The sequence below is a fragment of the Equus caballus genome, chromosome 8 (assembly GCF_041296265.1).
Source record: "Equus caballus isolate H_3958 breed thoroughbred chromosome 8, TB-T2T, whole genome shotgun sequence".
Lineage (NCBI taxonomy): Eukaryota > Metazoa > Chordata > Mammalia > Perissodactyla > Equidae > Equus > Equus caballus.
In genome coordinates this window covers 72,585,269-72,610,061 of record NC_091691.1, presented here as the reverse complement: position 1 = coordinate 72,610,061, position 24,793 = coordinate 72,585,269, and the positions used below count along the sequence as shown (strand labels likewise).

Here is a 24,793-nt window from a genome sequence, read left to right as displayed (position 1 = left end):
GTGGACAGGGCTGGAACACTATCTGCCTCAATCAACGCATAGAGCTGCAGTGTGGATTGCTTTGTATGCTGATGCATGTTAGAAGATTCTTCAAAGGCAAAGGCCATGTCTTTTCTCTGTACCCCCAGGGTCCCCGGCATACATAGGTTCATTCACACAGCAGTACATGGTCTGGTATGTAGTACATGGTCAGCAAATAGAGGCTCAAAGGGATTCAGTTGTTTGACATTGTCCCATGTAAATCATGCATTTTCTTTTGGTACTCTGTACTTAACTCAGTAATGATCTCTTGTTTTTCTAACACTACTTTTAATTTTTTAATAGGAAGTATGAAGCAACCTGCCTTGGCAGGCAAACTTTCTTCTTTCATCCTTAGAATTTAAATTAACCTTCAATAGTCCTGGCCTTAAAAGCTCTTTTGAAAAAGATGGCAACTTGCCCCTGCCAGTGAGGCCTCTGCAAGGCAGGGCACATCAGAGTTGCTTCTGGTCATCAGCACAATTGCTACAGTGCTGCTTTACAATTTGAAAGCCGTAATTTAGAATTAAGAGTTAGCAGATGTGGGGGATGTGTCATGATATAAAGGTGCTTCCATTCTGATCCTTAAGTCATCTTAATACAGTTTGAGGTTTCTTTGAAAATGCGACTAGCTTGTTTGAAGCACCGTAACTGCTTGAGTATTAAACAAGAGCTTCCTCTTAGGGGTTTATTGTGAAAGAGCATTCTCTCTCAGCTGCAATGCCTTAGGGGACCCTAGTCTTCGTTTTGCTCCTAGTTCACATTTTCCCTGGGACAAGTGGAGGTACGAGGTGAGGTGGACATTCTGGCTGACGGAGAGGTGAAGCAGCGGGGTGTGCGCGCATGTGTGTTCACATGTGTGAGCTTGGAATTGGCAAAGACACCACACAGTAAGTGCCCTAGTTGTCACCCCGAGATCTTTTGGGAGGTATTATTGGTGTTAGGGATTTAGGAACTTGCCTTGCACTCTCCTGCCTCTGCAACCCTGCCCACACTACTCTCCTCCTCTCCACCTTCCCAAATCTGATTCCATTTTAAATCAGCATCTTCCCAAGTGGGGAGCACATTCCCCAAGGAGGAAGCAAGACTATCTACTGAGCTGCAAGAAAAACATATTAATATTTTTTATTTATCGTATTTATATTTTATCTAAAAATTACTTAGTTAAAGATTTTAATGCTTAATATATGGAATGACAGTGGTGCCCTTACTTGGGCTGTAAATGAGATGATGTGTCACCTGTCACAGTTGGGTATGAAGTTCCTGGAGAAAGAAGGAGAGGCCACACATTCAAGGGGTTGACAGGACATCTCATCAGTTTGTTACTTTGAGGGAGTTGTCCTGGCTTACACTCTTCTTTTTTGTGAGGAAGATTGGCCCTGAGCTAACATCTGTTCACGGTCTTCCTCTTTTCCTTGAGGAAGATTGTCGCTGAGCTAACACCTGTGGGAATGTTCCTCTGTTTTGTGTGGGATGCTGCCACGGTGTGGCTTGATCAGCTGTGCTAGGTCTGTGTCCAGGATCTAAACTGCAAACTCTAGGCCACTGAAGCAGAGCGTGCGAACGTAATCGCCATGCCACGGGGCCGGCCCCCTGTCCTACACGCAACACTACAGCAGGTCAGCCTGCATGGCTCACTGTAGAAAATTAAGATCTTTAAAAAGAAAAAAAATTCAAAATACTTTATAATGAAATCAGAAACATCCATGAAATATGCCACATGCCACAGAGTTTTATTGGTTGTCTTGCAGCAAGTGTATGAAAGAGGTCCCATTTTCAAACACGAATTTGGCCATTTTATTGTACAAAAAGACAAGGGTTCTAGATGTTCTCAACTTTTGTGTGCTGTCAGTAATGTTACCTAGTAGTTGTTAAAAAAACGAACAAAAACTTAATGTCCCTTTAGGGAAAATGGGAAAGAAAGTAGTTGCTTTTAGAAAGAATCTCCTACTAGGGATAGAGCATTTTTGAAGATGGATGGAAAATGTTTCCATTAGCAATTTTGTTGCTCAAAATGATATATTATAACCTATAAAATCCCTTAAGTCTGCAAATTAAAAAATCTTGTAAACAGAGTTAACTTCCAAATGAAGAGTTTCAGAGATTTGGACTCACTACAAAATGCATTGCCTTTTGCTTTGCAAGACCATCTGATTGTTAATAAGGAAGTTGGTTAGCCAAATTTCAACAAAAGCCTTTGCTTAATTGATGGATGGATTGAAAAAAAATAATATTATGATTTATGCAAAATTATGTGCTTTCTCCTTTTGGATCTCTGTTTATGTGAAATATCCTTTTAACCTATAACATCTGCTAACAGGTATTGAAACAAACTGAATTCAGAATCAGACCTTCAAATTGCTTTATCGTAAGTGTTAAAAAAACTCAAGATTTTCAAAAAGAAGAATGAAAACTCAATCACTTGGCTCTCCCAAAAACATTAAAAATAGTATAAAATATTGAAGACAGTAAATATATTTTTGTTTCATTAATAAAGAAAAATTAAATGAAATTTAAAATTATTTTAACAGTATTATTTATTTCAGATTTATCTCAACTTTTTGAATTTATATTTTAAAAGATGAGTGCATATATTCTGAACATGCATTTCCTTGGGGTTATGGTTCAAAATTATGTTACTGATATTACTGCATGATCAACAGATTTAGAGAGCACTGTTTTAAAGTTTTCCTTTCTTTTTCTAAACTCCTGAAGAGTTTGTTTTCTTAATATTTAATCTTAGAAGATCTCAACCTTCTGTGAGTGCACGGCTAGGAAGTAGTAAAGCTTCTGGAAGACGGATGGTTCGTCTTTGCACGCCTCGTAACAAAGAGCACAGTATCTTTTAATAGTAGATGCTTGATTAGTATTTCCTGCTGGATTGTTTCAGATTGTAAGCTTCTAGAGACTGAAACCTGGATATCATTCATCTTTTTACTCCCTAAACACGTTTAATTGAATTGCATGCGATTTCATGGTAGTCAGAAGAGTGTTCTGTCCATGGAGAGCTTCCAGAATGGGATTTGATGCTGACCTTCTTTATCTGGTTAGGTAGTCCTGAGGCCAGGTCCCTAGGTTTTTCAGGCCTCTTCACTTCTCTGACCATGGGGAAATAATGCCAGTCAGCGCATGAGCTGAGTTTTGGAAAACCCCTTTGTGGCTTTCAACAGACAAAGGCAGCAGTAACTTGTCTCCAGTGGGAGACTGAGCAGAGTAAGAACAGTGCTAGGTTGCTAAGGGAGCCTCTAACGGAGGTATCCAGGACTTTGGCAGGCCTGAGAAAGCTGGGTGAAGAGAGAAAGCTCAGAGATCAGAGAACTAGCAACAGAGGCAATGGCAGCTGTCTATAAGGTGCACTGCGCAAATTCATTAGTAGAAATTGCCCAGGATAGATCCACAGAAGAGTCTTTTAAATCTGGGAGTTTTTCTGGGGATGATGCTTATAGGGTCAGAGTGGCTTCCTAGACTTTTGGCAAGTGGTGTATTCGGAGTGCTGGCACTGGTAAACTGAGGAATATGAGGGCCATTTAGCTCTACTCTGTTTCAGTCAACTTTGGCTTTTGTATGTTGCATGTGGCTCAAGCCCCAGCAGACTGACTAGACAACGTGAGAGGCTGGATGGAAATGTAGTTAATGCCAAAAAGTTTGACGCTACATCTGTTGAGTCTCACAGCATGCCAGGTGGTCAAAAGGCGGGGGTGGTCGCACCCTCTCAAAGGGCTCTTTATACTTCTTTTTTCTTTCCTCTCAAACATGGCATAGCTGTATCCTTAACCATAAATACCATCCCTTATATAATCCTCCAACTATTGTAGATGCATGTTCACACTTGATTGTGAAAGGTTTTTTTCCCCTCTCTTAAATTTTGGAAAAAGAAAAGAAAAACAGGCAAGGACAAAGAATAATGTAACAACCATGATCTTATGAAAATTTTTACATTTTTAATATTTAGGCTCCAATGAAATCAACCCTTGTTGACCATACTAGAACTTCAAGAGTTACATCAAATGGTTAAGTATCCATGTTTTGTTTTCTTCCTGGTCTTAATTGCATTTGTTTACTTAAATACTGAGGTTTGTTGTTTACAATCTGATAGAAAACATATTGACTGGGACATGAGAAGAATGGGGTTCGAGTCTCAAGTTTTCAGCCCTCAGTTGTGGGTCTCCAGACAAATCTCCTAATTTCTTAGAAAGACCCTTACTTCTGGATAAATATGATTCTGTAAAAATAGTCATACACCTCCAAGTCTTCTCAGTTCTAGGAAAGACATCCTCAATTCCTTCATATGTGTTTCATGAGAGATGAATTCTAGACTATATTCCATTTTGATCACCCTCCTCCTGGAGATTTTTATCACCTGCCAAATCTCATCTTAAATTTTGGTGTCCAGAATTGAACTGATTTTCCAGGTATGAAGTGATTGACTAGTGCAGAAAAACTGAGTTGATTAATTTCCGTGGTCAAGGCACTATCCTTCTATTAGTAAGGGCAACTTAAAAAAAAAAAAAAGAAAAACTCTGTATTTCTTTTTTTTGGAGCAACATCACACTGTTGGCTCATATTAAATGGAAGCTCAATTAACTCCCTTAAACGTTTTCACATAAACTGCCACCAAACCTGGCCATTGCTGTGTCGAGTCGGTTTTTGAGCTTAAGTACAAGCCTTCTATTTAAATCTGCAAAGTTTAATTTTATTGGTTTTAGTCCAGTGTTCCAGTCTGTTGTGAAAGTTTTGAATCTTAATTTTCTTTTCTCAAAGAGTGCCCAGATTTGTAGGCACTTCAGAGGGTTTGAATACCCTCAAAGTTGTAGACTGTCCCTTTAACTCCTTCTGAACATCATTCGAGGGACTCAGATGCATGAGTGCTGTTTTTCTCTCTATTAAAGTTTTTCAGGAAAAAAAATGTCAATGTACACAACAAAGTATCCCTGTACTTTTCATGGAAAGAATAAGCAATTTATAGGCATTGCTTTAGACATTCACATACGTTTGTGCCGGTCTGGTTTGTCGATGATGGATGGATCACGAAAACAATAAGTTTGCATAGCCTACAGGTGTGTGCCCAACTCTATTATTTCTGTCAGAGAGGGTATTGCACCTGCAGTTGGATTGGGGGAAAACAAAAATTAAGTTTTTCCTTTATCCAGAAGCAATTCTCCTGCCACTGTGAGAAAAAAAAAGACAAAAACAAAACAAAACAATACTAGGTGTGGTTCCAGTGCTTTCCAATTTCTGCTACAATTCAGTTTAATTAAGTCCTCTTCCTAAAAGTCATCGAGGACTCTCATTTCAGTATTAATCTGGTTCCTTCTACGTTGCTTGTATCTCTCTGAGAGCGCTTCACATAGTCTGTCCTGTATTGAGATTATGGGATTAATTTACATTTATCTCTCCTCTTAAATTGTGTTTTCTTAAGGGACAACGACCCTGTCTTAGCCATTCTCATTCATTCTTGGAACAAGTATCGATGGAGCCCACTTTGTGCCAGGCACTCTGCTAGGCCCTCAATTCCATGCCCCTCCTCCTAGTGACCAGCACAGAGCTCAGCTGGCTGACTTGAATTGAAATCAATCTACACGACTTGATCTAAACCAACACTTAACCATCTATTTTGTAAAATCTGCGTGTGAAATATGAAGGAATTTATTGAAAGGGATCCAAACCACTGTAAATTAAATTAGAACCTCACCTATATCAGCCGTTCCCTCTTCTTCTCAGAGCATCACTAACTTTTGGAAGTATCTAAGCTATGACCAAAACCACTGAAGTACTGTGAAATATAGACTGATTTCCAAACCATGGGAGAAGTGGAGCTTCAATGACCAAAACAAATTTGGAACTTAGTAAGTGCCATTAAGAAAACCAGCTCGAACATTTAAGCCCACATACTAATTAAAACTATGGGTCCCCTGGAAAAGGGAGACATGTACATATTATATACTAATTATCTAACACCAAAAATGAGAGGAGACACAGACAGAGACAGAGAGGGACAGAATGAATGGTCTTTTCATTGCTGAATATTTGGATCAGAATTATAATGGTTTATTGTGGGGGAGTGGTCATATGCTCTCTCTTGGCAAATATCTATATATTCAAGTTCTGAGCACTATACCAGTAATTTTTTGTCCTTTTTTTTTAAGTTATTGCTTTACCTTTTTTTCAAATATAAACTTGGACAGACTCGAGGTAGCAAGTACTCCTTCCTCAATTTAAGATTTGACGATTTAAGAGGAAAAGGCTCGTTCATCATCTTTCCCTTTTAGAGACCATAAATTATTGGCTCATATACCATGTGGCTTGGATTCTAGGAAAACTTAGTGTAAACAAACCCAAGTTACAATGCGTGGAGTAAGAGAGTGAGTCATAAACAAAACACAGACATATGCTCTCATATAAATAAGGGCCTGGATCATCAGCTTCCCAAAGTCTGCTTCCCATTAATTACACAACAAAATGAACTTTCCATATGTAAAGCCCAATCACTTAACTCTGGCAACTTGCATGAGACAAAGACCAGGATTGTGGCAATTTAGGCACTAACAACACAGGATTTCAAAATAAGGAAAGTCGTCTCAAAATATCTTCAAGTATTGGAGGACAAGAAAATCCTTTGGAGGAGTGTTTTTGAGCATTGAAACTATACCCAGCAACCCAGGAACACTGCTTGAGGCTGGTCTGGATCCCCTGCTGAATTTCAAGGTAATATCAGGTTTATTCTTTTTTGTTCTGAGCTCTGTCATCTTTATGGGGCAAGCCCTGGGTCCAGGCCACACAGGGTGTTCACAGACATTGCTGGGATCATTGAACAGTTGAAATTTCCTCCATCAGAAACTTCTCTTTGTCTTTTCAAACTGTCCATTGGTAGCACAAATTCACATTTCCTCACTGTTGTATGAAGCCTATCTGGTCTCTCTTAGTTTAAAGAGATATCAAGGGAAAATATTACAATTCCTGGAGAAGGGGATGCTTCAACAGGTGAGACACGGTAAGAGAGGTGGAAGCACCTGAATTGCGTTCCTTTCAAAAACAGACCACACAAAATAAACTAACGGAGTTCATTACAAAGGACATTAAAATAACAGATGTCACATTTTAGGAGTCTTGGGTGGAGGAGAGGGGAGAAAAATGACTTCATTCTTTGCTAGAGGAGGTGTACATGGTGTTCAATCATTCATTTACTCAACGATTACTTTTGTAACATCTACCTTTTGTATCATACCATAGACCGTACAAGGTAAGTGGAATACATTGTTCCTACTCTCCTGTGAAACTAAGGAAAAGGGGAAGAAACTTACAGTTTTGGAGAATCTACGGGACAGTCTGAAATATTTCACCTATTTCCTCATTTAGTTGTGTTAGCAACCACACGAATACATTACTATCTCCATTGTAAAGAGATGAAAACTGAGACCTCAGAGGTTAAATAATTTTCCCAAGGACACATATCTTAGAAGTCATGGATTCAATGATTCAAGGAAAGCCTGCCCTGTTTCAAAGCTAGTTTCATACCATATTTTCTTAAGAAAGCAAAGAAGACAGGGAGCTAGAGAGAGTGAGAAAACCTAGGTTTCCCTCTTTATTTTCTATATTGACTGCATCAGAGTGCCAAATTTCTCTCAATTTCACAATCTCAAAGGACTCTTCCAACTCCCAAATTCCGTAATTAAATAATACAAGATATCGCTACAGATTACCCATGTTACTTCTGCTAGGTTAGGTGTTTCTGCACATTGTTTTGATCTTGTTGCTTTCTCCAGTTCAAATGCCTTTAATCGTTCCCTATAGGGAGTCAGATGGCCAATATAATGAATGAAGTTGGTTGGGATTATGAAGGAAGCTGGGGGAGGAGAGATGGGACATGGGAAACTAAAGAGAATATGGCCCATCTACTGGGGTGCAATGCTATTCTGTATCAATCAATTGTTGTCAGGTAGGAATCAGCCCAAAGTTATCAGATAGTCAGAGTTTGAAAAAGCCAGAACTTGTCATTATTATGTAAATCCTCTGATATTTATAAGCTGCTAATTAACTTTTAAACAATGTATAACCCTCTGTAGGCCAATCAAAATATAACTGCAGACAGGTATTGGCCCATGGCTGCTATTTTACACTGTCCTTCAAGAGGGTCACCATGCCTCATTCTTGAATTTCAGGTACTCAATGTTCTGACCCCAAACCTCTCTTCCAGCCTCATATGTCATAGTTTCCACATACATTCCTATCGCAGAGATGTTATAAATCTGTCCCCTCTGCTTCTATCTGCTGTTTAATTAGATCCATCCTTAGAAGGCCATCTCAACTCTTCTCTTCCCAGATCAGCTCACTGTCCTCTGAAGTCCCTTAGTCCCATTTAGTTGGAAATTAATGATTTATCAATCCCTAAATGCTAGCTCTGTTACTATTTGAGATTGTTATTCAATCTATTCATTTTTTAATATTATTTGGTCATCTCATGTTTTGAAGTCAGGCCTTCCCAAATAGTGTGAAAGTTCTGCTAGGGCAGAGGTGAATCTTATACTCGTATGTATCAGTGTGGCAGGTGCTTAAAAAATTTTGACAATTAGTAACAAAGTCTTATAGAAATTCCAGTAAGATGAGCCGGATACAGCAGTTGATATCTTCATGGGTAGGGGGCCTTGGGGCCCTGAGATAAGGTTATTTGGAGGAGGGAGAGATAATAAAACTTCTAAAGATAGTTCATGGATGTTATGATCTGAATCATAACATGATTAAATCATGACATGGCATGACTTCATTTTTGACATGAGAGGGGTCATAAAATAGTGATATATTGCTTTGAATGCGTGATTGGTGTTTTCATCTGCTATTTCATTTCTCTCTCACCACTGTCTAAAAGGCAGACATTACTTTTCCCATTTCACCAATGGGGAAACTGAGACTCAGAAATCTCAGTAAGACTCAGCGACTTACCTAAGGGAATGAATTAATAAGTACTGAAGGCTGTACAATAACCCTGGTCCTTGATCCCAAATCCAATTTCCACTGTACTTCCTTGTGGTGGCCAGAAAGAGTCGAGGTTTCCAAATTCAGGTACTATTTCTAACCCAGTTCACCTCTCTGGGCTCTATTTCCTCATCTGCAACTTGAAGGGGTCTGCAAAAGTCCCTTCTAGTCTAGTTTAATCCCGTCTTGTCTAGTCAATTCCGATTTAAGCAAGAAGAGAAGGAGACCTCCTGGGAGGACGCTCAGATTACTCCAGTGGCTCCCAGAAGTAGAATGGAGGGGGCTGATGGGTGAATGATAACTCTGTCTGTCTGTCTCTTTGTCATATCTGTCTCACAATCCTTACTCTGTTCTCTCTCACTGTATCCTTTCTCTCTATCCCTCATTTTGGTCTCTCTTCTGTCTTAGACTGACTACAGCCTGCCTGGACCACTAAAGATCATTCTTAATGACAGTCATTACACAATTCTTCCACATTGCCTGAGGCCATTTCCGCAGCAATGAGCAGGAAAGACCTTGCCCCGCTTCTCAACAGCTGGGCTCAGTATGCCAACTTCACGGCAACCGAGAAGTTTTTCAAAAACTCTCCATTAATTACAGGAAACCCAAAGCACTGTCCCCCCTTCTCATTAACACAGTTGCTTTCAGTTGCCACTAAATTATCTCGCCACCATTAAACCAACAATCTAATTAGACTTCTGGAAATGGAAAGAGCCAGTGAATAAAGGAGGCACACCACTTTCATCTCAAAACTGATCATAAAATATTTGTGCCCTTTCATTCTTGGCCACATAAAATCTGCCACAAATTCTCTCCCATTTATAAAGAGAAGTGTGAATATTTGATATAAAATGAGTATCTTAATAGAAATCGCTTCATGTATGGGAGGTTTTCTTTCCTGCATTCCACCCAGGCATGGAGTCCTCATTATAATAATCGCACCTGACTCCCCCTGCGTTTGATGCCTCACAGCCAAGCCTCCCACTGGGCTTCAATGGAGGTGTGAATGATGCTATCACTGGGAAGAAGATAAAATGTATTATTATCATTACTCTATTTTTAAGAGGGTCTGACTGTGGCAAGAGGTGGTTGGGAGCATAATCCGTGTGAAGCACTCAGAGAAGACAAATTGAGTTAAACTTCTCACTGACACAGCACTTTCAAACCTGTCATTAAACCTTCTGTCTTTCCTAAAATCTCAGCTCTGAAGAGAAAAAGAATTAGTTAAATCAAGTCCAGACATGTTTATTGACTATTTACTATGCACCCAGCACTGCGTGAGGTTCTTCACACCCAAATATGATTACAAGTTGCTTAATAGCAGTTCTCCTGGCTTTCGCTTCTCTTTTTTTCATTCTATATAAAGCAAAGTTCTGGGAATTCATGGGATACTCAATACTCATTGAATGGGACAAAACCTAAATAGGAAATGGTTGCTGCCCTTGGGAAACCAATACTCTGAGCACATGTAAGACTATCGCATATAAGATAATTAAATCACAGCCCAGGCCAATGTATTTCCCAGCTTTCCCTTGAGCGGCCTATCCTGAAAATCCCATAGAACTTCTGAGTGAAGGGAGACACTTATGTGTATGAGTTTCTCCTCCTCTTCTCTGAATAAACAGATACTCATGCATTGCACAGATTATGCCATGTAGGCTGACTCTTTAACTTGAAAATAATCATCCCCCAGGGATATCCTGGTGTATCAGCCAGTAGGTGGTCTGTGATTACTGAACAAAAGATTCTAGAGGCCCCGGAGGTCCCTCATAGGTTGCTCCCTCTGCTGAACATTCTCAGTGTGATCTCCTGTTTCTGGTGCTAATATGGAAAATAAAGACAAATCATTGCCTCTCAACTCTAATGAATAAAATGCTAGAGTATGTGTTTTCATGCACCAGATGGTTTTGTGTAGGAAACAGTTGTTGTTCAGTGCATTTTGATCAATATTTAACGATTACCTATTGTTTGTCTACGTTAGGGCTAGTTACTGGGGTTTCAAAGTTGAATAAGTTCTGACAAAAGGGCAGTGGACAGTCCAATGTGAGACATAGGCATGAGCACAGACACTACATTAAATGCAGGGGTCAATGATCGATGGGCTTATAGGGGGCCGTGGAGCACAGAGGATATGGTATCCAACTTGGCCATGGAGTGGTTCTCAAAATAGGTGTGAGGGAAGGCTTCTTAGAGTTGAAGGCACCTATGCTGAGTCCTGAAGAATAATTTGTATTAGCTATCCAAATGGCTGGAGGGGTGGGTGAGGGAGAGAGAAACATTCTAGGGTGGAAAACAGATAGTAGCAATAACAATAATAACAACAATAGCAGCAGCAACAACAGCACTCACTTGCGGAACTCGTCGTATGTGCCAGGCACCCTGCTAAGATTTTCACAAGGATTGTCTCACTTACTCCTCACCACAGTCCTCTAGACTGGGTGGTTTGCTTTTCCTCATTTCACAAATGTGAACAGCGAGGTCTGAGATCACCCAGCTGGTACATGGAGCACTGAGCTTTTGATGCAAGTGTTATGAAACAAGAATACATGCATCCAACTAGAGCATGGCACGGCCCGTGTGTGGTGTTAAGAAAAATGAGCCAAAACTTGGAAACAAAGAGAATGGAAGGGTGTATGTCCTTTTGGAGTCCTGGAGTATCATTTTTACAGGTCCGCAGAGTGATTATTAATTATCTAAGGAAATGTTTCCTTGTTGGATTCACTTTCCACTACCAATAAAAAAGCCCAGACTCGGACAGGTAATAGGATAACTTGTAGATTTTTGCTCAGAAAAGATGAAAATGATTTCTATCTAGCAAAGATAAGCCCAGAGATTGTGGTTTTATTGCCCAGTACAACATTAACTGGGCAATCTTGCTTCACATTCTTTCTCCAATGTCTACATTTCTATAATGCCTGCTTCCTCTAATTCTTCCGTGGACCAGCGTTATCACCATGGTTTAATGGTTTCCTCAATAGAGTTGAAGCGACTCTGATATTTTGTTTTTAGTTTTTTGAAAATTACACTCTGACAGTGAAGATACCAAAGGAGTTGGGTGCTGGTTGACATTTCTAAGGAGGTGGGATTGGAGCAGAAGGCAGGGGTGAGATTCTGGAGAGTTTGGTGTTTCTCTGGGATGTTTACAGCCTTAGCCATGAGAACAGCTCAGCTGCCCTAAGATGTCCAGGTTAAATCAGAAAGGAGCTTATTTCCTCCTTTTCAGGTGAAAATAAAAAGAATTTTTGGAGGTTTTTCAGAAGGTCCTTGTTGCAATGATGTCTTGAGGGAAGTGCTGAAGCTTCCAGTCCTGCTGGGTTTCATCATGGCCCAGAGCCTAGGAGAGGGGGCTTTTCATGTGCTTGTCACATTCAGCAGAGCTCTCTAGGCAAAAAGTCATTCTGTGCTGCTTCAACATGGCCCATAAGTAGCACTTTTCAGACAACTTGAACAATTAGTTTTGAAAATCAAACTTTATCTTCTCCAGATATTTTGAAGGTTTTCTACTGTGTGTTTTAAGTGATTAGTCTGGGCTGGCAGGAATTTATTTTACAATTTGAAGACTTCTTCAGTTTGTATACTTATGGCCTTTGGAACTTCCAAATCCCATTAACTTGCACATTCATTTGCTCTATTTGGGTTCTTTTGAAAGACAAGACTTTGGCTGAATTGATCTGTTATTTTGGTTAGGATCTTGAGATCATGATTCCACACGGGACAAAAAGCAGGGGAAATAAATAATTTTACAATTCTTAAATTCCTGTTCATTGTTTTTCGCATCTGGATATTATTTCATTATTCTGGTCCCCTTCCCAAAGATGGCAGTTGGTTAAGAGAAAAATCAGGCATCCCAGAATTTTGGAGTTAGAAGTAATTTTCATGATCATTGTGTTCTACCTACTGGAACCTGGATTTCATTCTGATTCCATTAGAATTAAGAATTCATACTTTTATCTGTAAAAGTAATTAATTTTTCAAGCTTAATGTTTTGCATCTTGAATACAGGTATCAGTTCTGATCAAGTTGATAGTTTGGTTAATGACTAAATGGTTTACCTAATATCAGTTTCTGCCTTCAGAAACAAAATGTCTAAAAATTTAATAGACTTGTGAAATTTAAATATTTTCACTGACTCATAGGCTCTGGTAGTTTTAAATTAGGCAGATCAAACTTGAGAAAATAATGGGTTAGCTTTGATATGAAACAGATACCCACTAAGAGCTGTGTTCACTCTGCTTTCCTCCGTTACCTAACTGGTTGTACCTTAATCAGATGAGATTGGCTGATAGTAACCCTGACACTTGTCTTTTTTTCCTCTTGGATTTAGGATGAGAGACTACCGGGGTGTGTGTGTGTTTGTGAGAGAGAGAGGGAGAGACAGATAGACAGACAGAGAGAAAACAAGAAGGATTCACCTGCTTGTTTTTCTATCATTCCTTCTCTAGACTTTCAGATGTAAAACCATAGAGATTCTGTTTTCTTGGCATTTTGCTCAGTTCCTGCAGAATTTGGAATCTACTTATTGACATCTCATCTTAAATACAAAGGAGGCGAACATGTTTCAGTAGGGAAATCATGAATTCTCTGCATATTGTATGACCTCCCCAAGAAGTTACTTCAACATGTAGAAGATCAGAAAAATTAGCCTGACTTATTCAGGTATGGATTATCTGAGATGGTCATTAAATCATCATTGGGCCAGCACAATAGAAGTTATTTCAAATTATGCATCACTTGGAACAAACTTTATTGAAGCTTTTACTGCATTAGCCCTAATTACTCACAATAATGATGCAGTGCTCCCTGGGATCACACCTCCTTCACTAGGCCAGAGGACGGCAGTGATCAATAGCTATTGAGCAGTTTGATCACGAAGGCGGAACTGCTCGAGCACCAGTGGCAGCCACTGCCATCCCTCCCTCCCAGTAGCTCACAAACTGACATGCTCTCAGTCTGGCCACCCTCTCCTGCAGCTCCTCTTCTTCTCCTCCAAATCAATAACTTCATAATCAGCATGCCTCTCAGACTCTGAGAAGCTAAAAAATTGCCTTAAACAAAAATACACACACACACACACACACACACACACACACACACACTGGAGCTAGAAAACACATATTTCTAAACCTCTGACTCATATCCATTTCTCCTACCTTGTAATGTTTATAAAGTAAGGTAGGAAATGTTCCTTTTTTTTCTTTTACCAAAGATCACCTGTTTGAAAAAGTACCATTAGGCTAGACTGATTAAGTATTTGGCAAGTATTTACCAACAGCCTACATCATGTTTGTCAAATGTTTTCCATTTGATGTTAAGCAGTTCTAAGATGGAGCATGTTTTTCTCAGACATCTCCCACCATGCCTGGTACTGTGTAAGCACACAGCTGCTGCCTCGCCATCATTCATTTCACTTGGGGATCATTTATTGAGCAGCTACTCTGTGTCAGGACCTGTACTAGGAACTTTAGAATCCATTATTTTTAAATGAAAGGAATTTCTAATTAATTGAATTATTTCAGTACTTTTTATCTCAATAAATTATTTCTTAAATTAATTTTGCTGTATAAGCCACTTCACTTTAGTCTTCTTTCCCTTTTTTTTCCCCTCTGTACTTGTCTGGGTCTTCAGATGCATTCTGTAGTAATAATGACCTATTTAAATTTATTTCTGTATACAGCCAGAAGTCATTCTAAATAACCTTGCTTAGAATGAAGAAAGGGACTCTAAAGAAAACAGAAATTGGGTTGTCTTATTAGAAATACATAAATGACTAATGCACAAACACCCAACTGAATGAAATCAAACCCAGACACTATTTATTAACTGCCTACTACGTGCTTGACTTTGGTTAAAGCATCAAATTACGAGTTTCACTCTCTGTTCTCTAAAAGAAGTAGGAGTCCACAATTAGGGAGAAAGAAACTTTTCTAATATTTTTTAGGAACATTTTGCTAATGCTGGCTTATGACAGAAGTGAGATTCCACTGGAAATCAGGTGGTAAATCAAGAAATTTGGGTTCCAATCCAATTGCATGACCTCAGGAAAATCTCTGAATCTCAGGAGCATCAGTTTCTTCACTTGTGAAACAGGGCGTTGGACAGGAGCCCAGGCTGTGTGGCCCTAACTCTCTCAGGTTTGTGGGAAGCTGTTTATCTGTGGGGAGCGGACTCTCAGGAAGGTGTGGCCTCCAGCACCTGGGGTAGATCTCTGGCCTGTTTTCCCCCAGAAGTTCTGCTCAGCAGCCTGAGACCCGGAAATGGACCAAATCTGTGAAATTCTCATGAGGGTCTCATTTTAGCACTGCCAAAAATAAACAGCCCTTTCCTGCATCCTGAAACAGGAGAACTTCAGCTCAGCTCTGATTACCAGAGAGGTAGGCTTAAAAGTTTAATATCCACCTGTTTCTATGCCTGTTTGGCATATCTGTAAATTACTGAATGCAAATGGCAGAGGCAAGCCCATAGAAGCACGGGATCCCAAGAATGCGTTCTCTCACACTGAATGGAAAGAGCTCAGGGGAGGAAAACGGGGAACCACCTGTCTTTTGCCCCTGGGAAATAAGTGTGCTTGGCAAGCAAAGGAAAAAACACACAGGCTAATTTCTAAATCCATAAAGGGAGGTCCCCAGAGCTTAACTGACAAGGTTGAATAAGCAATTATCTGAGTGGGTAGTGCAGACCTCGGCCCAAATCTATTGCTCCAGCCAAGTGATAACTTTCTGGAGTTCCAGCCATGGCACCAGTTTCCACTTCCAGGGCTTTGTCCACTTTGCTTCCTCTGCCTGGTCGTCCTCCCACAAAGGTGCTACTGGTTCATCAAGTCTCAGGGGTAGCTTCTGCCCCATTCCTCTGTGACCTTCCCTCCTCTGACCTCTTCTTCTTCTCATCACTGGCATCCTTTACCTGACATTTCCACCAAAAACTTTTCATGTCACACCTAGCATGTGAAAGATGTGAAGATCCAGGATCATATTTGAGAGATGATCCCATTCTCTTGGAGCAAGATTTCGCAAACGGTTTGGGAGAACACCATTTCCAAGAGCTGTTAAGAGCTACTCCCAGAAAAATGGGTCTGGTGGTCAGATAAGACTGTGAAATTCTGTGTCTCTCCCTCCTGGAACCTCCCAACGCACATTGGTCAGCTAAAGGCTCTGAGAAGCTCTGCGGAAAGGAAGCAGATGTAATGCAGTATTCCCTACGCTCACTTAACTATGAAAACATCTTTTATCACAAAACACCTACTAATATTTTGAGGAACTCAATGTGGGAAGTGTCATTCCAAATATTTCTTTCTGTTATTTCAGTTGGGCTCATCTTCTAATTACCAACCACTTCCACGAAGGAAGTAGGTATGTAGATAAGTAGAGTTCTCTGCTCAAAGCAACCTGCTGAATTAAGATGAGTTTAGAGTGAGCATCACTAATGAGTCTCTTTTTGGGCTTCTAATCATAATAGGCATTTCTAAATACTGCAATATGCTTAACATTTACCAGTGCATTAATTCCACAAATGTTATGAAATGTGCCTTCACTCTGTGTGCCATGAAGAGAGCAAGAACTTAAATCATGGCTTCTACGTCTGAGGTATGTACAATTCTGTTATGAGGGGGAAGAAGTTAAATAGAAGACATTTTCTTATGTAGTCTATGAGTAGGTGGTAAATGCATGGTGGAGACACTGGATGCCATTCGGGGGAGGTGTGACTGGCTGGGCCTTGAAGATCTGTGGGATGTGAATAGAAACTGAGTAAGGCTGTCCTCAAAGAAAGGTGTTAAGCCAAGTCCAAGGCCTACCTTCCTGGCAGTAGGGATGAGTGTGGCACAGTGGGGGCTGGTGCAGAAACTGGTGGGAGATTACATGGGGAGTAGAGGAAGGCAGAGCATCTGCGATGTCTGAATCAGGAGTTTATATTTTATCATCTTCCAGTGAGCAGTCTGGTGAGTCTTGAGGAATTCATGACATCACGGCGTAGAATGAATCAAGGCTGCAGGGAAACTCTGATTACTGTTTTCAAACCCCAGTGAGCAAGGGAGGTAGTGAAATGCAGTGGTGGAGAGCCTGGGTTTTAGGCCTGAGTTGGAATTCTGACTGTCCATGGGTTCCTGAGACAAGTATGTTTACTCTTAGCTTCCTCTTCTGAAATGAGGACACAGTATTTATTTCAGAGTTCTTTTATGAGTTACATGAGATGACATATATAAGGCCCTTGATGCAGAGATTAGTAATTATTAAGACTTGATTAATAAAGACTAATTAATACTGTTATCATTTAATTGTTACTCACCGGCCTTTGCCTCCAGGTTCTGAGCTGATCTCCTTCCTTTCTTGGACTTCTTCCCACTTGGAATATCCAGTGCTGAAATAGCTCACACGCTCAGTGTCTATGGGAGGTTGGCTAAACAGAAAACTCTTACCTGTATTCATTCCCAGTGGGCTTTCTCCACACCCACCTTCACGGGGGTGAACCCAAGGCATCTTAAAGGTGCTCACCTGTGTCCGATGTTGCTGCAGATGCAGCAAGGAGAGATAACACTGGGGTTGGTGGAATTGCAACACTGTCAACTGTGGCTGGCTTCTTCCTGGTCATCATGGTGGACGCTGAACCCTCGTTCTTACCATGCGTTGCTGTCTGGTCCACTTTTAAGTGGGGACTTGGCATTCCTAAAAAACAATAACCGCAAAGCCTACAGTTACTGTTAATGGGACAGGAAGACAGACAACATAAAACCCGAAAGTGATTTGAGGAAATCATCCAATGATCTGACCTCTTTCTGGCACAAGAATAAAATTTTAGAATGTTTAAAGAAAAATAAATTGGCAGCATGACTGGTTTTGGTTTTGCGGCTGAGGTCAGTGGTGACAACATTCCAGGTTGGCTGCCTGGAAGTGGGGGATGGGACCCAGGCCTAATGAAACAGTATAATCCATCAGCCAGGCTTTTGCCTCCTGAGGATCAAGAAGCCCATCTGTCCAGAGGTTGTGCTGTACACAGCAAGATGGGGAGAAGTGGCTCCCACCCTAGTGAGGCGCCTCATCTTACGTAGCTGGGGAGACAAGACTAAATGAGAAGGAAACATTGGGCAACGAGTATGGGCAGGGTTGTGTGCTCTTCATCCTAGGCGCCTGTGGAGTTCTAGGATGTCGGGATTCAAGTGGGAGGATGTGAGGAAAGGCTTTCTGGAGCTCATGCTAGAGCAGCAAGGATGAGGGAAAGGTGTTCCTGGCGCTGAGTGACAGGCATACACTTGTCAATGAAGGAGGGATGAGGATGACTCAGACAAGAGACCAGCCTGCTGGAGGTGGAAGATGCATCGCATCATGGGAACTGTTGTGTCACAATAGTCACAAGGCTAAGTGATTTGGGGGCCTTCGAGTGCCTGGTCATAATAAGCATCATAAGTCATGTATTTATGACGCTGAAAAGCCTTGGTAGACTCTTCTGGGTGCTTCTGTAAGGGCCTGGAAATTTACTATCTAACAAATTGTAAGAGCGATTCTGGAACCTTGTTGCCTGGGCTCAAATCCAGGCTCTCTTCCTTTTCAGCTGTGTGATCACATGCAAGTTACTTAACCTCTCCAAGTTTTAAGTTTCCTTAACTATACAAATGGGATGGAACAGCATTCCCTCATAGGCGTGGCTGGGAGCATCCAGGAACCCATCAATGTGAAGTGCTTAGAACAGCGTCTGACGCGTAGTCCATGCTATACAAGTGTTTCCTGTTATTACTATTCCCTTTATTACTACTGTAACTAGTATAACCTGCTACTTCCTCAGGCCCAATTGAAACCAGCCAGCAGAGGCTCATTTCTCTTCTCTGACATGACCAAGGATTTCTGGGTACCTTCTCCATCCCCAGCTGCAAAAAATGACTCTCTAACTCATCCAAGCATAAGGCCAGAGGCTGAGGGTGTCTGAATCCATGTCACATGGTCATCTATTCAGAGTGCCTCCATTTGCAGGCCACTTGCCACTGATAGCAACAACAACAAATGGGGCTTTTTCACAGGACTTCTTGACTCTTTCTTTCCCATCCCAACCAACTTGAGAGATGCAGTCCCTTCCAGAGTAACATTATCTTACCCCCACAGTGAGATCCGCTGACAGGGCCTAAGGCCAGCCCGGCAAAGCATGTAGCATGGAGGCTACTACTTTCTTAATTTTGCAGACAAGCACAACACATTTCTGAGAGGTTAAGAGAGAACTGACCAAACTCATACAGCTCTTAATGTCAGGGTGGGAAGTATTCCAGTATCCAGATGCTAAACCCGGGGATCGCCTTGGTCCACATGCTGTCTTCTCACACCTGCCCACGACCTCAGTCTGCAGACAGCAGGTTTCACACTGAGGATGCAGAGGCCCTAGTATCACACCTAGAAAAGGCATCTGCAGCTGCCTAAGGAAGAAAGTCTTGGTGACATTTTCATCTACCTTCTATGACCTTCTGCCTCCTCTCCATCCTGTCTCTGAGACTCCCACTTGAGATGTTGTGAATAACAATAGCATTTATGCTTTTAGGGATTTTGCATTTCATAGCATTTTGACAGTGGAGGGAGACAAATATCAAATTCCATGACAGAGAGATTGCAAGACACAACCATCAAGAAGTCAGGAAATACAGCAAACGTGTATAGTATGCCCATCTGTAAAATACGCAGGTGTGCCAGGGATAGGTGAGGCATACACATATAATATATGTAAAATGCACACAGAATCATCTGAAGGGAGATACGTCCTAACAGTTGACAGCAGTTATTCTGGAGGAGGAGAACACAGGGAAGATTGGTGAGGAAGGGGGAGTTTTAAATTTTACTCCTTATCCTTCTGTATTGTTAATATTTTTGAAACCACAAACATGTATTAAATTATTTTTCCATTGAGAAAATAAACATAGTTTGGCAAGAATCTAGAAGTCTATAAGAGTATGGGCACTGGGGTAGATTGACGTGCTTGAATAATTGTCTGCTAACAAATCTGAAATGAGGACAGCAGGCCTGAGTCTGATGAAAATTTCCCTCATTGGTACTGTGTACCACCGTGAGTGTGTTCCCATCAAATGGATGCGGGAATACCTCCCACAGCACACCTCCGGAACTCTACGCTCTCAGAGGTCTATGGGATAACAGCTGCTTTGGAAAAATTCACTGATATGTCCAATCTTTATACCTGGTTGGTACAAAGGTTGGGCAGGTAGTTCTTTGCTCAAATTATGACATGCTCAGGGAAAGAGCCATAAACAGGATTAGCAGGTGGATATTTAACTCTCACTTGGGAACAAATTGATTTCAAGTTATTTTAGTTGTACCCATTTTCATGCAAATGTTCACAGTGTGAATTAGTCTCAGTCCACATCATTTCATTAAAGTTGATCCGATCATACCTCTATTGGGCATACTTTGCTACTCAAGTGTTTATGCAATGGAATACATTAAAAGTAATAAAATGACACTTAAAACACTCTATAATTCAGATTGTCAATGTTTAGCTGTCTTGAAAATCCCGGATAATTTAGGATTTTCTAGATTATAGTACTGTTTGCTAGTTGCCATCCAATGAATTTGAAAACAAACCAAAAAAAAAAAGCCCTGACATTTTCTCAGACATTTTTGGGTTTTGAAAAGATTACAGAAACAACCCCAGAAATAGTGTACATGAGTCAGAATACTGGATGCGCTTTAAACAAAGGCTAATCTCATAGTATTTGTAATCCACAAAATCTATCTGAGAGCAGAGGTTTTAGGAGACTGGAATGGGTGGCTTCTCCTTGGGAGAGGGCATTGGGAAGGCTGGTCATTGGAAGTCTTTGTTTCCTTTCATTCCAGGTGGCAGCTGATGTCCCACGGAGAGGTACCCAAATGACCAGATGAATGTGAAACAGTTCAGAACCAAGTTCTCACAAATGCTGGGTGAGGGCAGAGCAGTGGGACATTTAGAAAGTTTTTTCCTAGCATGGGCCTGGCTTCTCTCTCTCCATGGGAGGGAGATTATAAAGAAACCCAAAGTGTATGGTGATGGATAAACACTAGACTATTGGTGGTGGACACGATGCAGTCTATAGAGAAACTGCTATTTAATAATGAAATGTTTATACAATGTTATAAGCCAATTTACACAATGTTATAAACCAGTGGGACTCCACAAAATAATTTTTAAGAAAAATCCAGAGCTAGCATTATACTGGTTGGACCATTGAGATGTGGTACTGCAGCTTACACTGGGGCATGAGTAAAGGCGAGGATGGCTTTGATCTGGAAAGGGAGCACTATGTCAAATTCAGACAGCAGACTGTATGGAGAGCATACTTGGCAAATGTGTTCAGAGCATCCCCAAACCTCAACACAGGACAGACTGCACTGAGGCTTGCATATTTGAAGGCCAGTTCATTTGTAAAGGAGGAAATAACAATGCTAATAACTTTGTGGATCCAACATCTGTTCATAATTAAAAGACAGAGCCAGGAGGAAATAAAAAAAAAAAGTTAAACCTATGTGAAAACATTCTGCTATAACTTCTTGACCTCTATTGATAATTTTTTTTAAAAGTCTTTGAAACTTGGCTGTAGCCTATTGAGGGACAGTCACTCATTTTCAAAGGTAATTTCTCAGAGATCACTTATCCTCTCAAACCTCTACCTGCACACCATGTTTGCATTAGGGACTTGATTTATGGATTCCTACTCCTCCTACACAGAAGCTGACTTCCTGTTGCCTTGGTTACTTGGAGCTCAGTTCAAGGTTAAAGTACTCCCAAATCAGAATCAGTGGCAGGCGCTGTAACTAGCGGCCAGGTTATTGACTGCCCCGGGATGCGAAAAGGTCAGAGACCAAAGCACTGTTTACTGCCTTAAGGGTGAGTCAATAGTTTCGATATTTTGATTCTGTTTCTTCCGAAGTAGTAGTTGCTGTTCAATTACCTCTTCCCCAGGTTGTTCAAGGTCACAGGGGTCACAGAGGAAAAGCAGGGTCTGTGGCAGCTGGCTTTCCCAAGATCCCTTTAATGAGCTCTGTGACCTTGGATACTAAAAATCAGCCTCACCTTAGAGTAATTATAAGGCGAGTTATCTACTTTATCTCATTTTCTCTATGGGGAAACAAACAAACAAACTCTTGTGGGATGCCTACCATGTACTCCCCTCTTCTAGATGAGAAAATGGAGATTCTAAAATCACACAGCTCATAAGAAGTGGTAAGAACTGGATCCTAACTCCTGGTTGGATCTTTATCTCACAGTTTTTTTTAAAAATAAAGGGGCTGATGGAATTATCACCCAGGGATCATATATAATTCATTTTGTAACATCCACTGCAGAAAGCAGTGTATCTGGAAAATAGTATAGGCTTGTTGAACACCTCAATTAATTTTTAATTCTAACATTTGCAAGTGCAAATGTTTCCTGGTGACAAAGCTTAGGCTGGCATAGTGGGAGAGCATGACACCATTGGGATGGTTGGTTCCCTCAGTCACCTCCCTGGCCCTCTTTACAGTGTAGAATGCAGGGCTTGGCATGGACTGGGAGGCATCTTACATTGAGTAGTCAGTGACTTTTAATCTTGCAAAGAGCTTTGACATGCATTATGCTATTTGCCCCTTGCAGCATCCCTGTGGATGACAAGAGGCAGATGGTGAAACTCCGAATTCACAAATAAGAAAACCAAGGTACAGAAGACCAACCAGGTGACTTGCCCAAGCTCACGTTTCATGTGTGTGGAAGAAGTAGTGCTGAAATCCATGCCTCTGGACTCAACTCAATGTTCTTCTTCTCTTTCCCATAACACACTGACTTTGAGGTAGGCCAGTAAGCAACATATTTTCACAAGAGGAAACTCTTCTCGAAAACCTGATAATAATTCCCTTTCTCATATACTGGTTGTCTGTTCAGATTCTTCCATTGCTCTTTTTTCTTGTTTGCAGATTAACATCACTCATGGCAATAAGGAGGATATATGTAACAGAAGAAAGTGAATCAAGTAATAGAAACCCTTGGAATTTGGGAAATTAATATTTTTCTGCGCCAAAGTTGATAAAATGCTATATTTATTTCATTGTCTTATTCATTAATTTAACAAATATTTATTGAACATATACCATACCAGGGATATGACACTGGTCAAAATAGTTGAAGCCCCTGTTTTCTAGGAATTACATGCTAATAATCTCTGCATAGCATAAAGGTAGCTGTTACTTTTTACAAGGTCACTGAAAGATTCTAAAGCACTTTTTTAATCATCAAAAGGCAGAGCTTCTGCTCCTCATATGGTATCTTCGGATGAATCAGGAAAAGGCATCCCATATAGGTGGACAGAACCCCACGGATTCAGGGCTTAGCAAAGAGAGGGCACCTTTGTGAAAATTAGAAAAAGGCATGGCTTCCTGTGCACACATGCATCCTTATTGCTCATGGTTTGGAGGGAGGAGAAGAGGCTGGATTTCAGCCCTAACCTTCCCTTGATTCAGGTGCCCTTGGACAGTGAACAACTTGCTCAATAGGGTGGTGGCCCTATCAATACGTGTTTTGCTTCAAATGAGTTTTACTTCATTCTAGGACCTTGAGAGAGAAAATTTAGGAAAGATCACTCTTAGGGAGAATAGTATTCAGTGAGCCTAGAATCAATCATTTAAAAACCAACAGTTATTTGAGTTCTGACTAGCAAAACTCAGAAGATATGATCTCTAGTCTTTGCAGAGGAAGTTTAGAAGTAGAAAGTGGGATAAGACGAAACACTTAGAAAATTGTAAGCCAAAAATACAGGAAGCCAAATGAGTCCTTCACAAATTTGGAAGAAAACAAGATCTCAGTGGGATTTGAAGTGGTCTTGTACTTATCTATTTATTAATCCAACATTCATTAAGAACCTGTAAGTGCCAGGCACCATTAGGCACCAGGAACATGAACCCTCTCCGAATGGGATCAACCACCCACTCAGAAAGACAGATGCAGATACAAAAATCCCAGTCTTGAAAGACAGGTAGAATTCAATAACTGGAAGTGGAGGGAGGACTTGCTAGGGCTGGGAAATGACAAAAACAGAAGCAGAAATAACAAGTCTTCTTTGTACAACTGAGATAAGAAGTCTTGAGATGAGTCATAAAAACCAAATTCTGGGAGATATGTTTGGAAAGGTGTTGGGAAAAATTAAACCCACATCTTGTTGTCAGGTAAAGTTAATGTCTCCCTCCCACTTATTGTCTAATCATCTTGGACAGACTTCTGCAATAGGACTTATCTCTTGTTGTGTAATTATTTGTTCATTTCTCTGCCAATTATTGCAGGCAATTGCAAAATCTCAGGGCTAGCAATCTTGTCTCACTTTCTTTTGATTCTTCAACACTTAGTTCGATAGATACTAGATATTCAAAAGTGCTGGATAGATGAATGGTCAAATGGAATACACATCTTATCCTTCTGGGCCCAAACTTTCTGGGGAAGCTGCCATAACTACTTTAGTCCACACATGGTCCTCTATTCTAAAACTCCTTTTTCATTACAGCATAGAGTAGAGTGGAAAAATGTATTCTCTGGAGTAAGACTACCTGCTTTACTAGCTGTGTGATTTGGGGCAAGTTATATCAACTTTCTGTGCCTCAGTTTCCTCATCTGTTAAATTAGGTTATTGTGAGGATTTTAAAAGTTTATATACTATGGTAGACAGAAAATAATGTGCCCCCCTCCACCCTGGAAAGATGTCCACATCCTAACTCCTACAGCCTGTGAATATGTTATGTAACATAGCAAAAGAGAATTAAGGTTGCAGATGGAATTAATGTTACTCATCAGCCTACCTTAACATAGGGAGAGTATCCTTGATTACCAG

The 24,793-nt window shown here is 40.6% G+C and overlaps 1 protein-coding gene and 1 long non-coding RNA gene across 5 annotated transcripts in view; one reads left to right on the top strand and one right to left on the bottom strand.

The window, feature by feature from the left end:
- Nucleotides 1–24,793, bottom strand: part of SETBP1 (SET binding protein 1) — a 360,545-nt gene that overhangs the window by 10,429 nt on the left and 325,323 nt on the right. For all 3 annotated transcript variants that reach the window (XM_023647725.2, XM_023647727.2, XM_023647726.2), the window contains exon 5: nt 17,475–17,645. In XM_023647725.2, coding sequence (XP_023503493.1) covers nt 17,475–17,645 — 171 coding nt within the window. The remainder of the gene's footprint in view (nt 1–17,474; nt 17,646–24,793) is intronic.
- On the top strand, nt 709–23,017 carry LOC106780933 (uncharacterized). Of its 2 annotated transcripts, XR_011441512.1 has the most exons (5): nt 712–908; nt 5,438–6,723; nt 20,805–20,888; nt 22,576–22,768; nt 22,893–23,017. It is a non-coding gene; the product is annotated as an uncharacterized lncRNA (long non-coding RNA). The 2 variants fall into 2 exon arrangements; XR_011441513.1 differs by lacking the exon at nt 5,438–6,723 and having other exon boundaries at nt 709–908.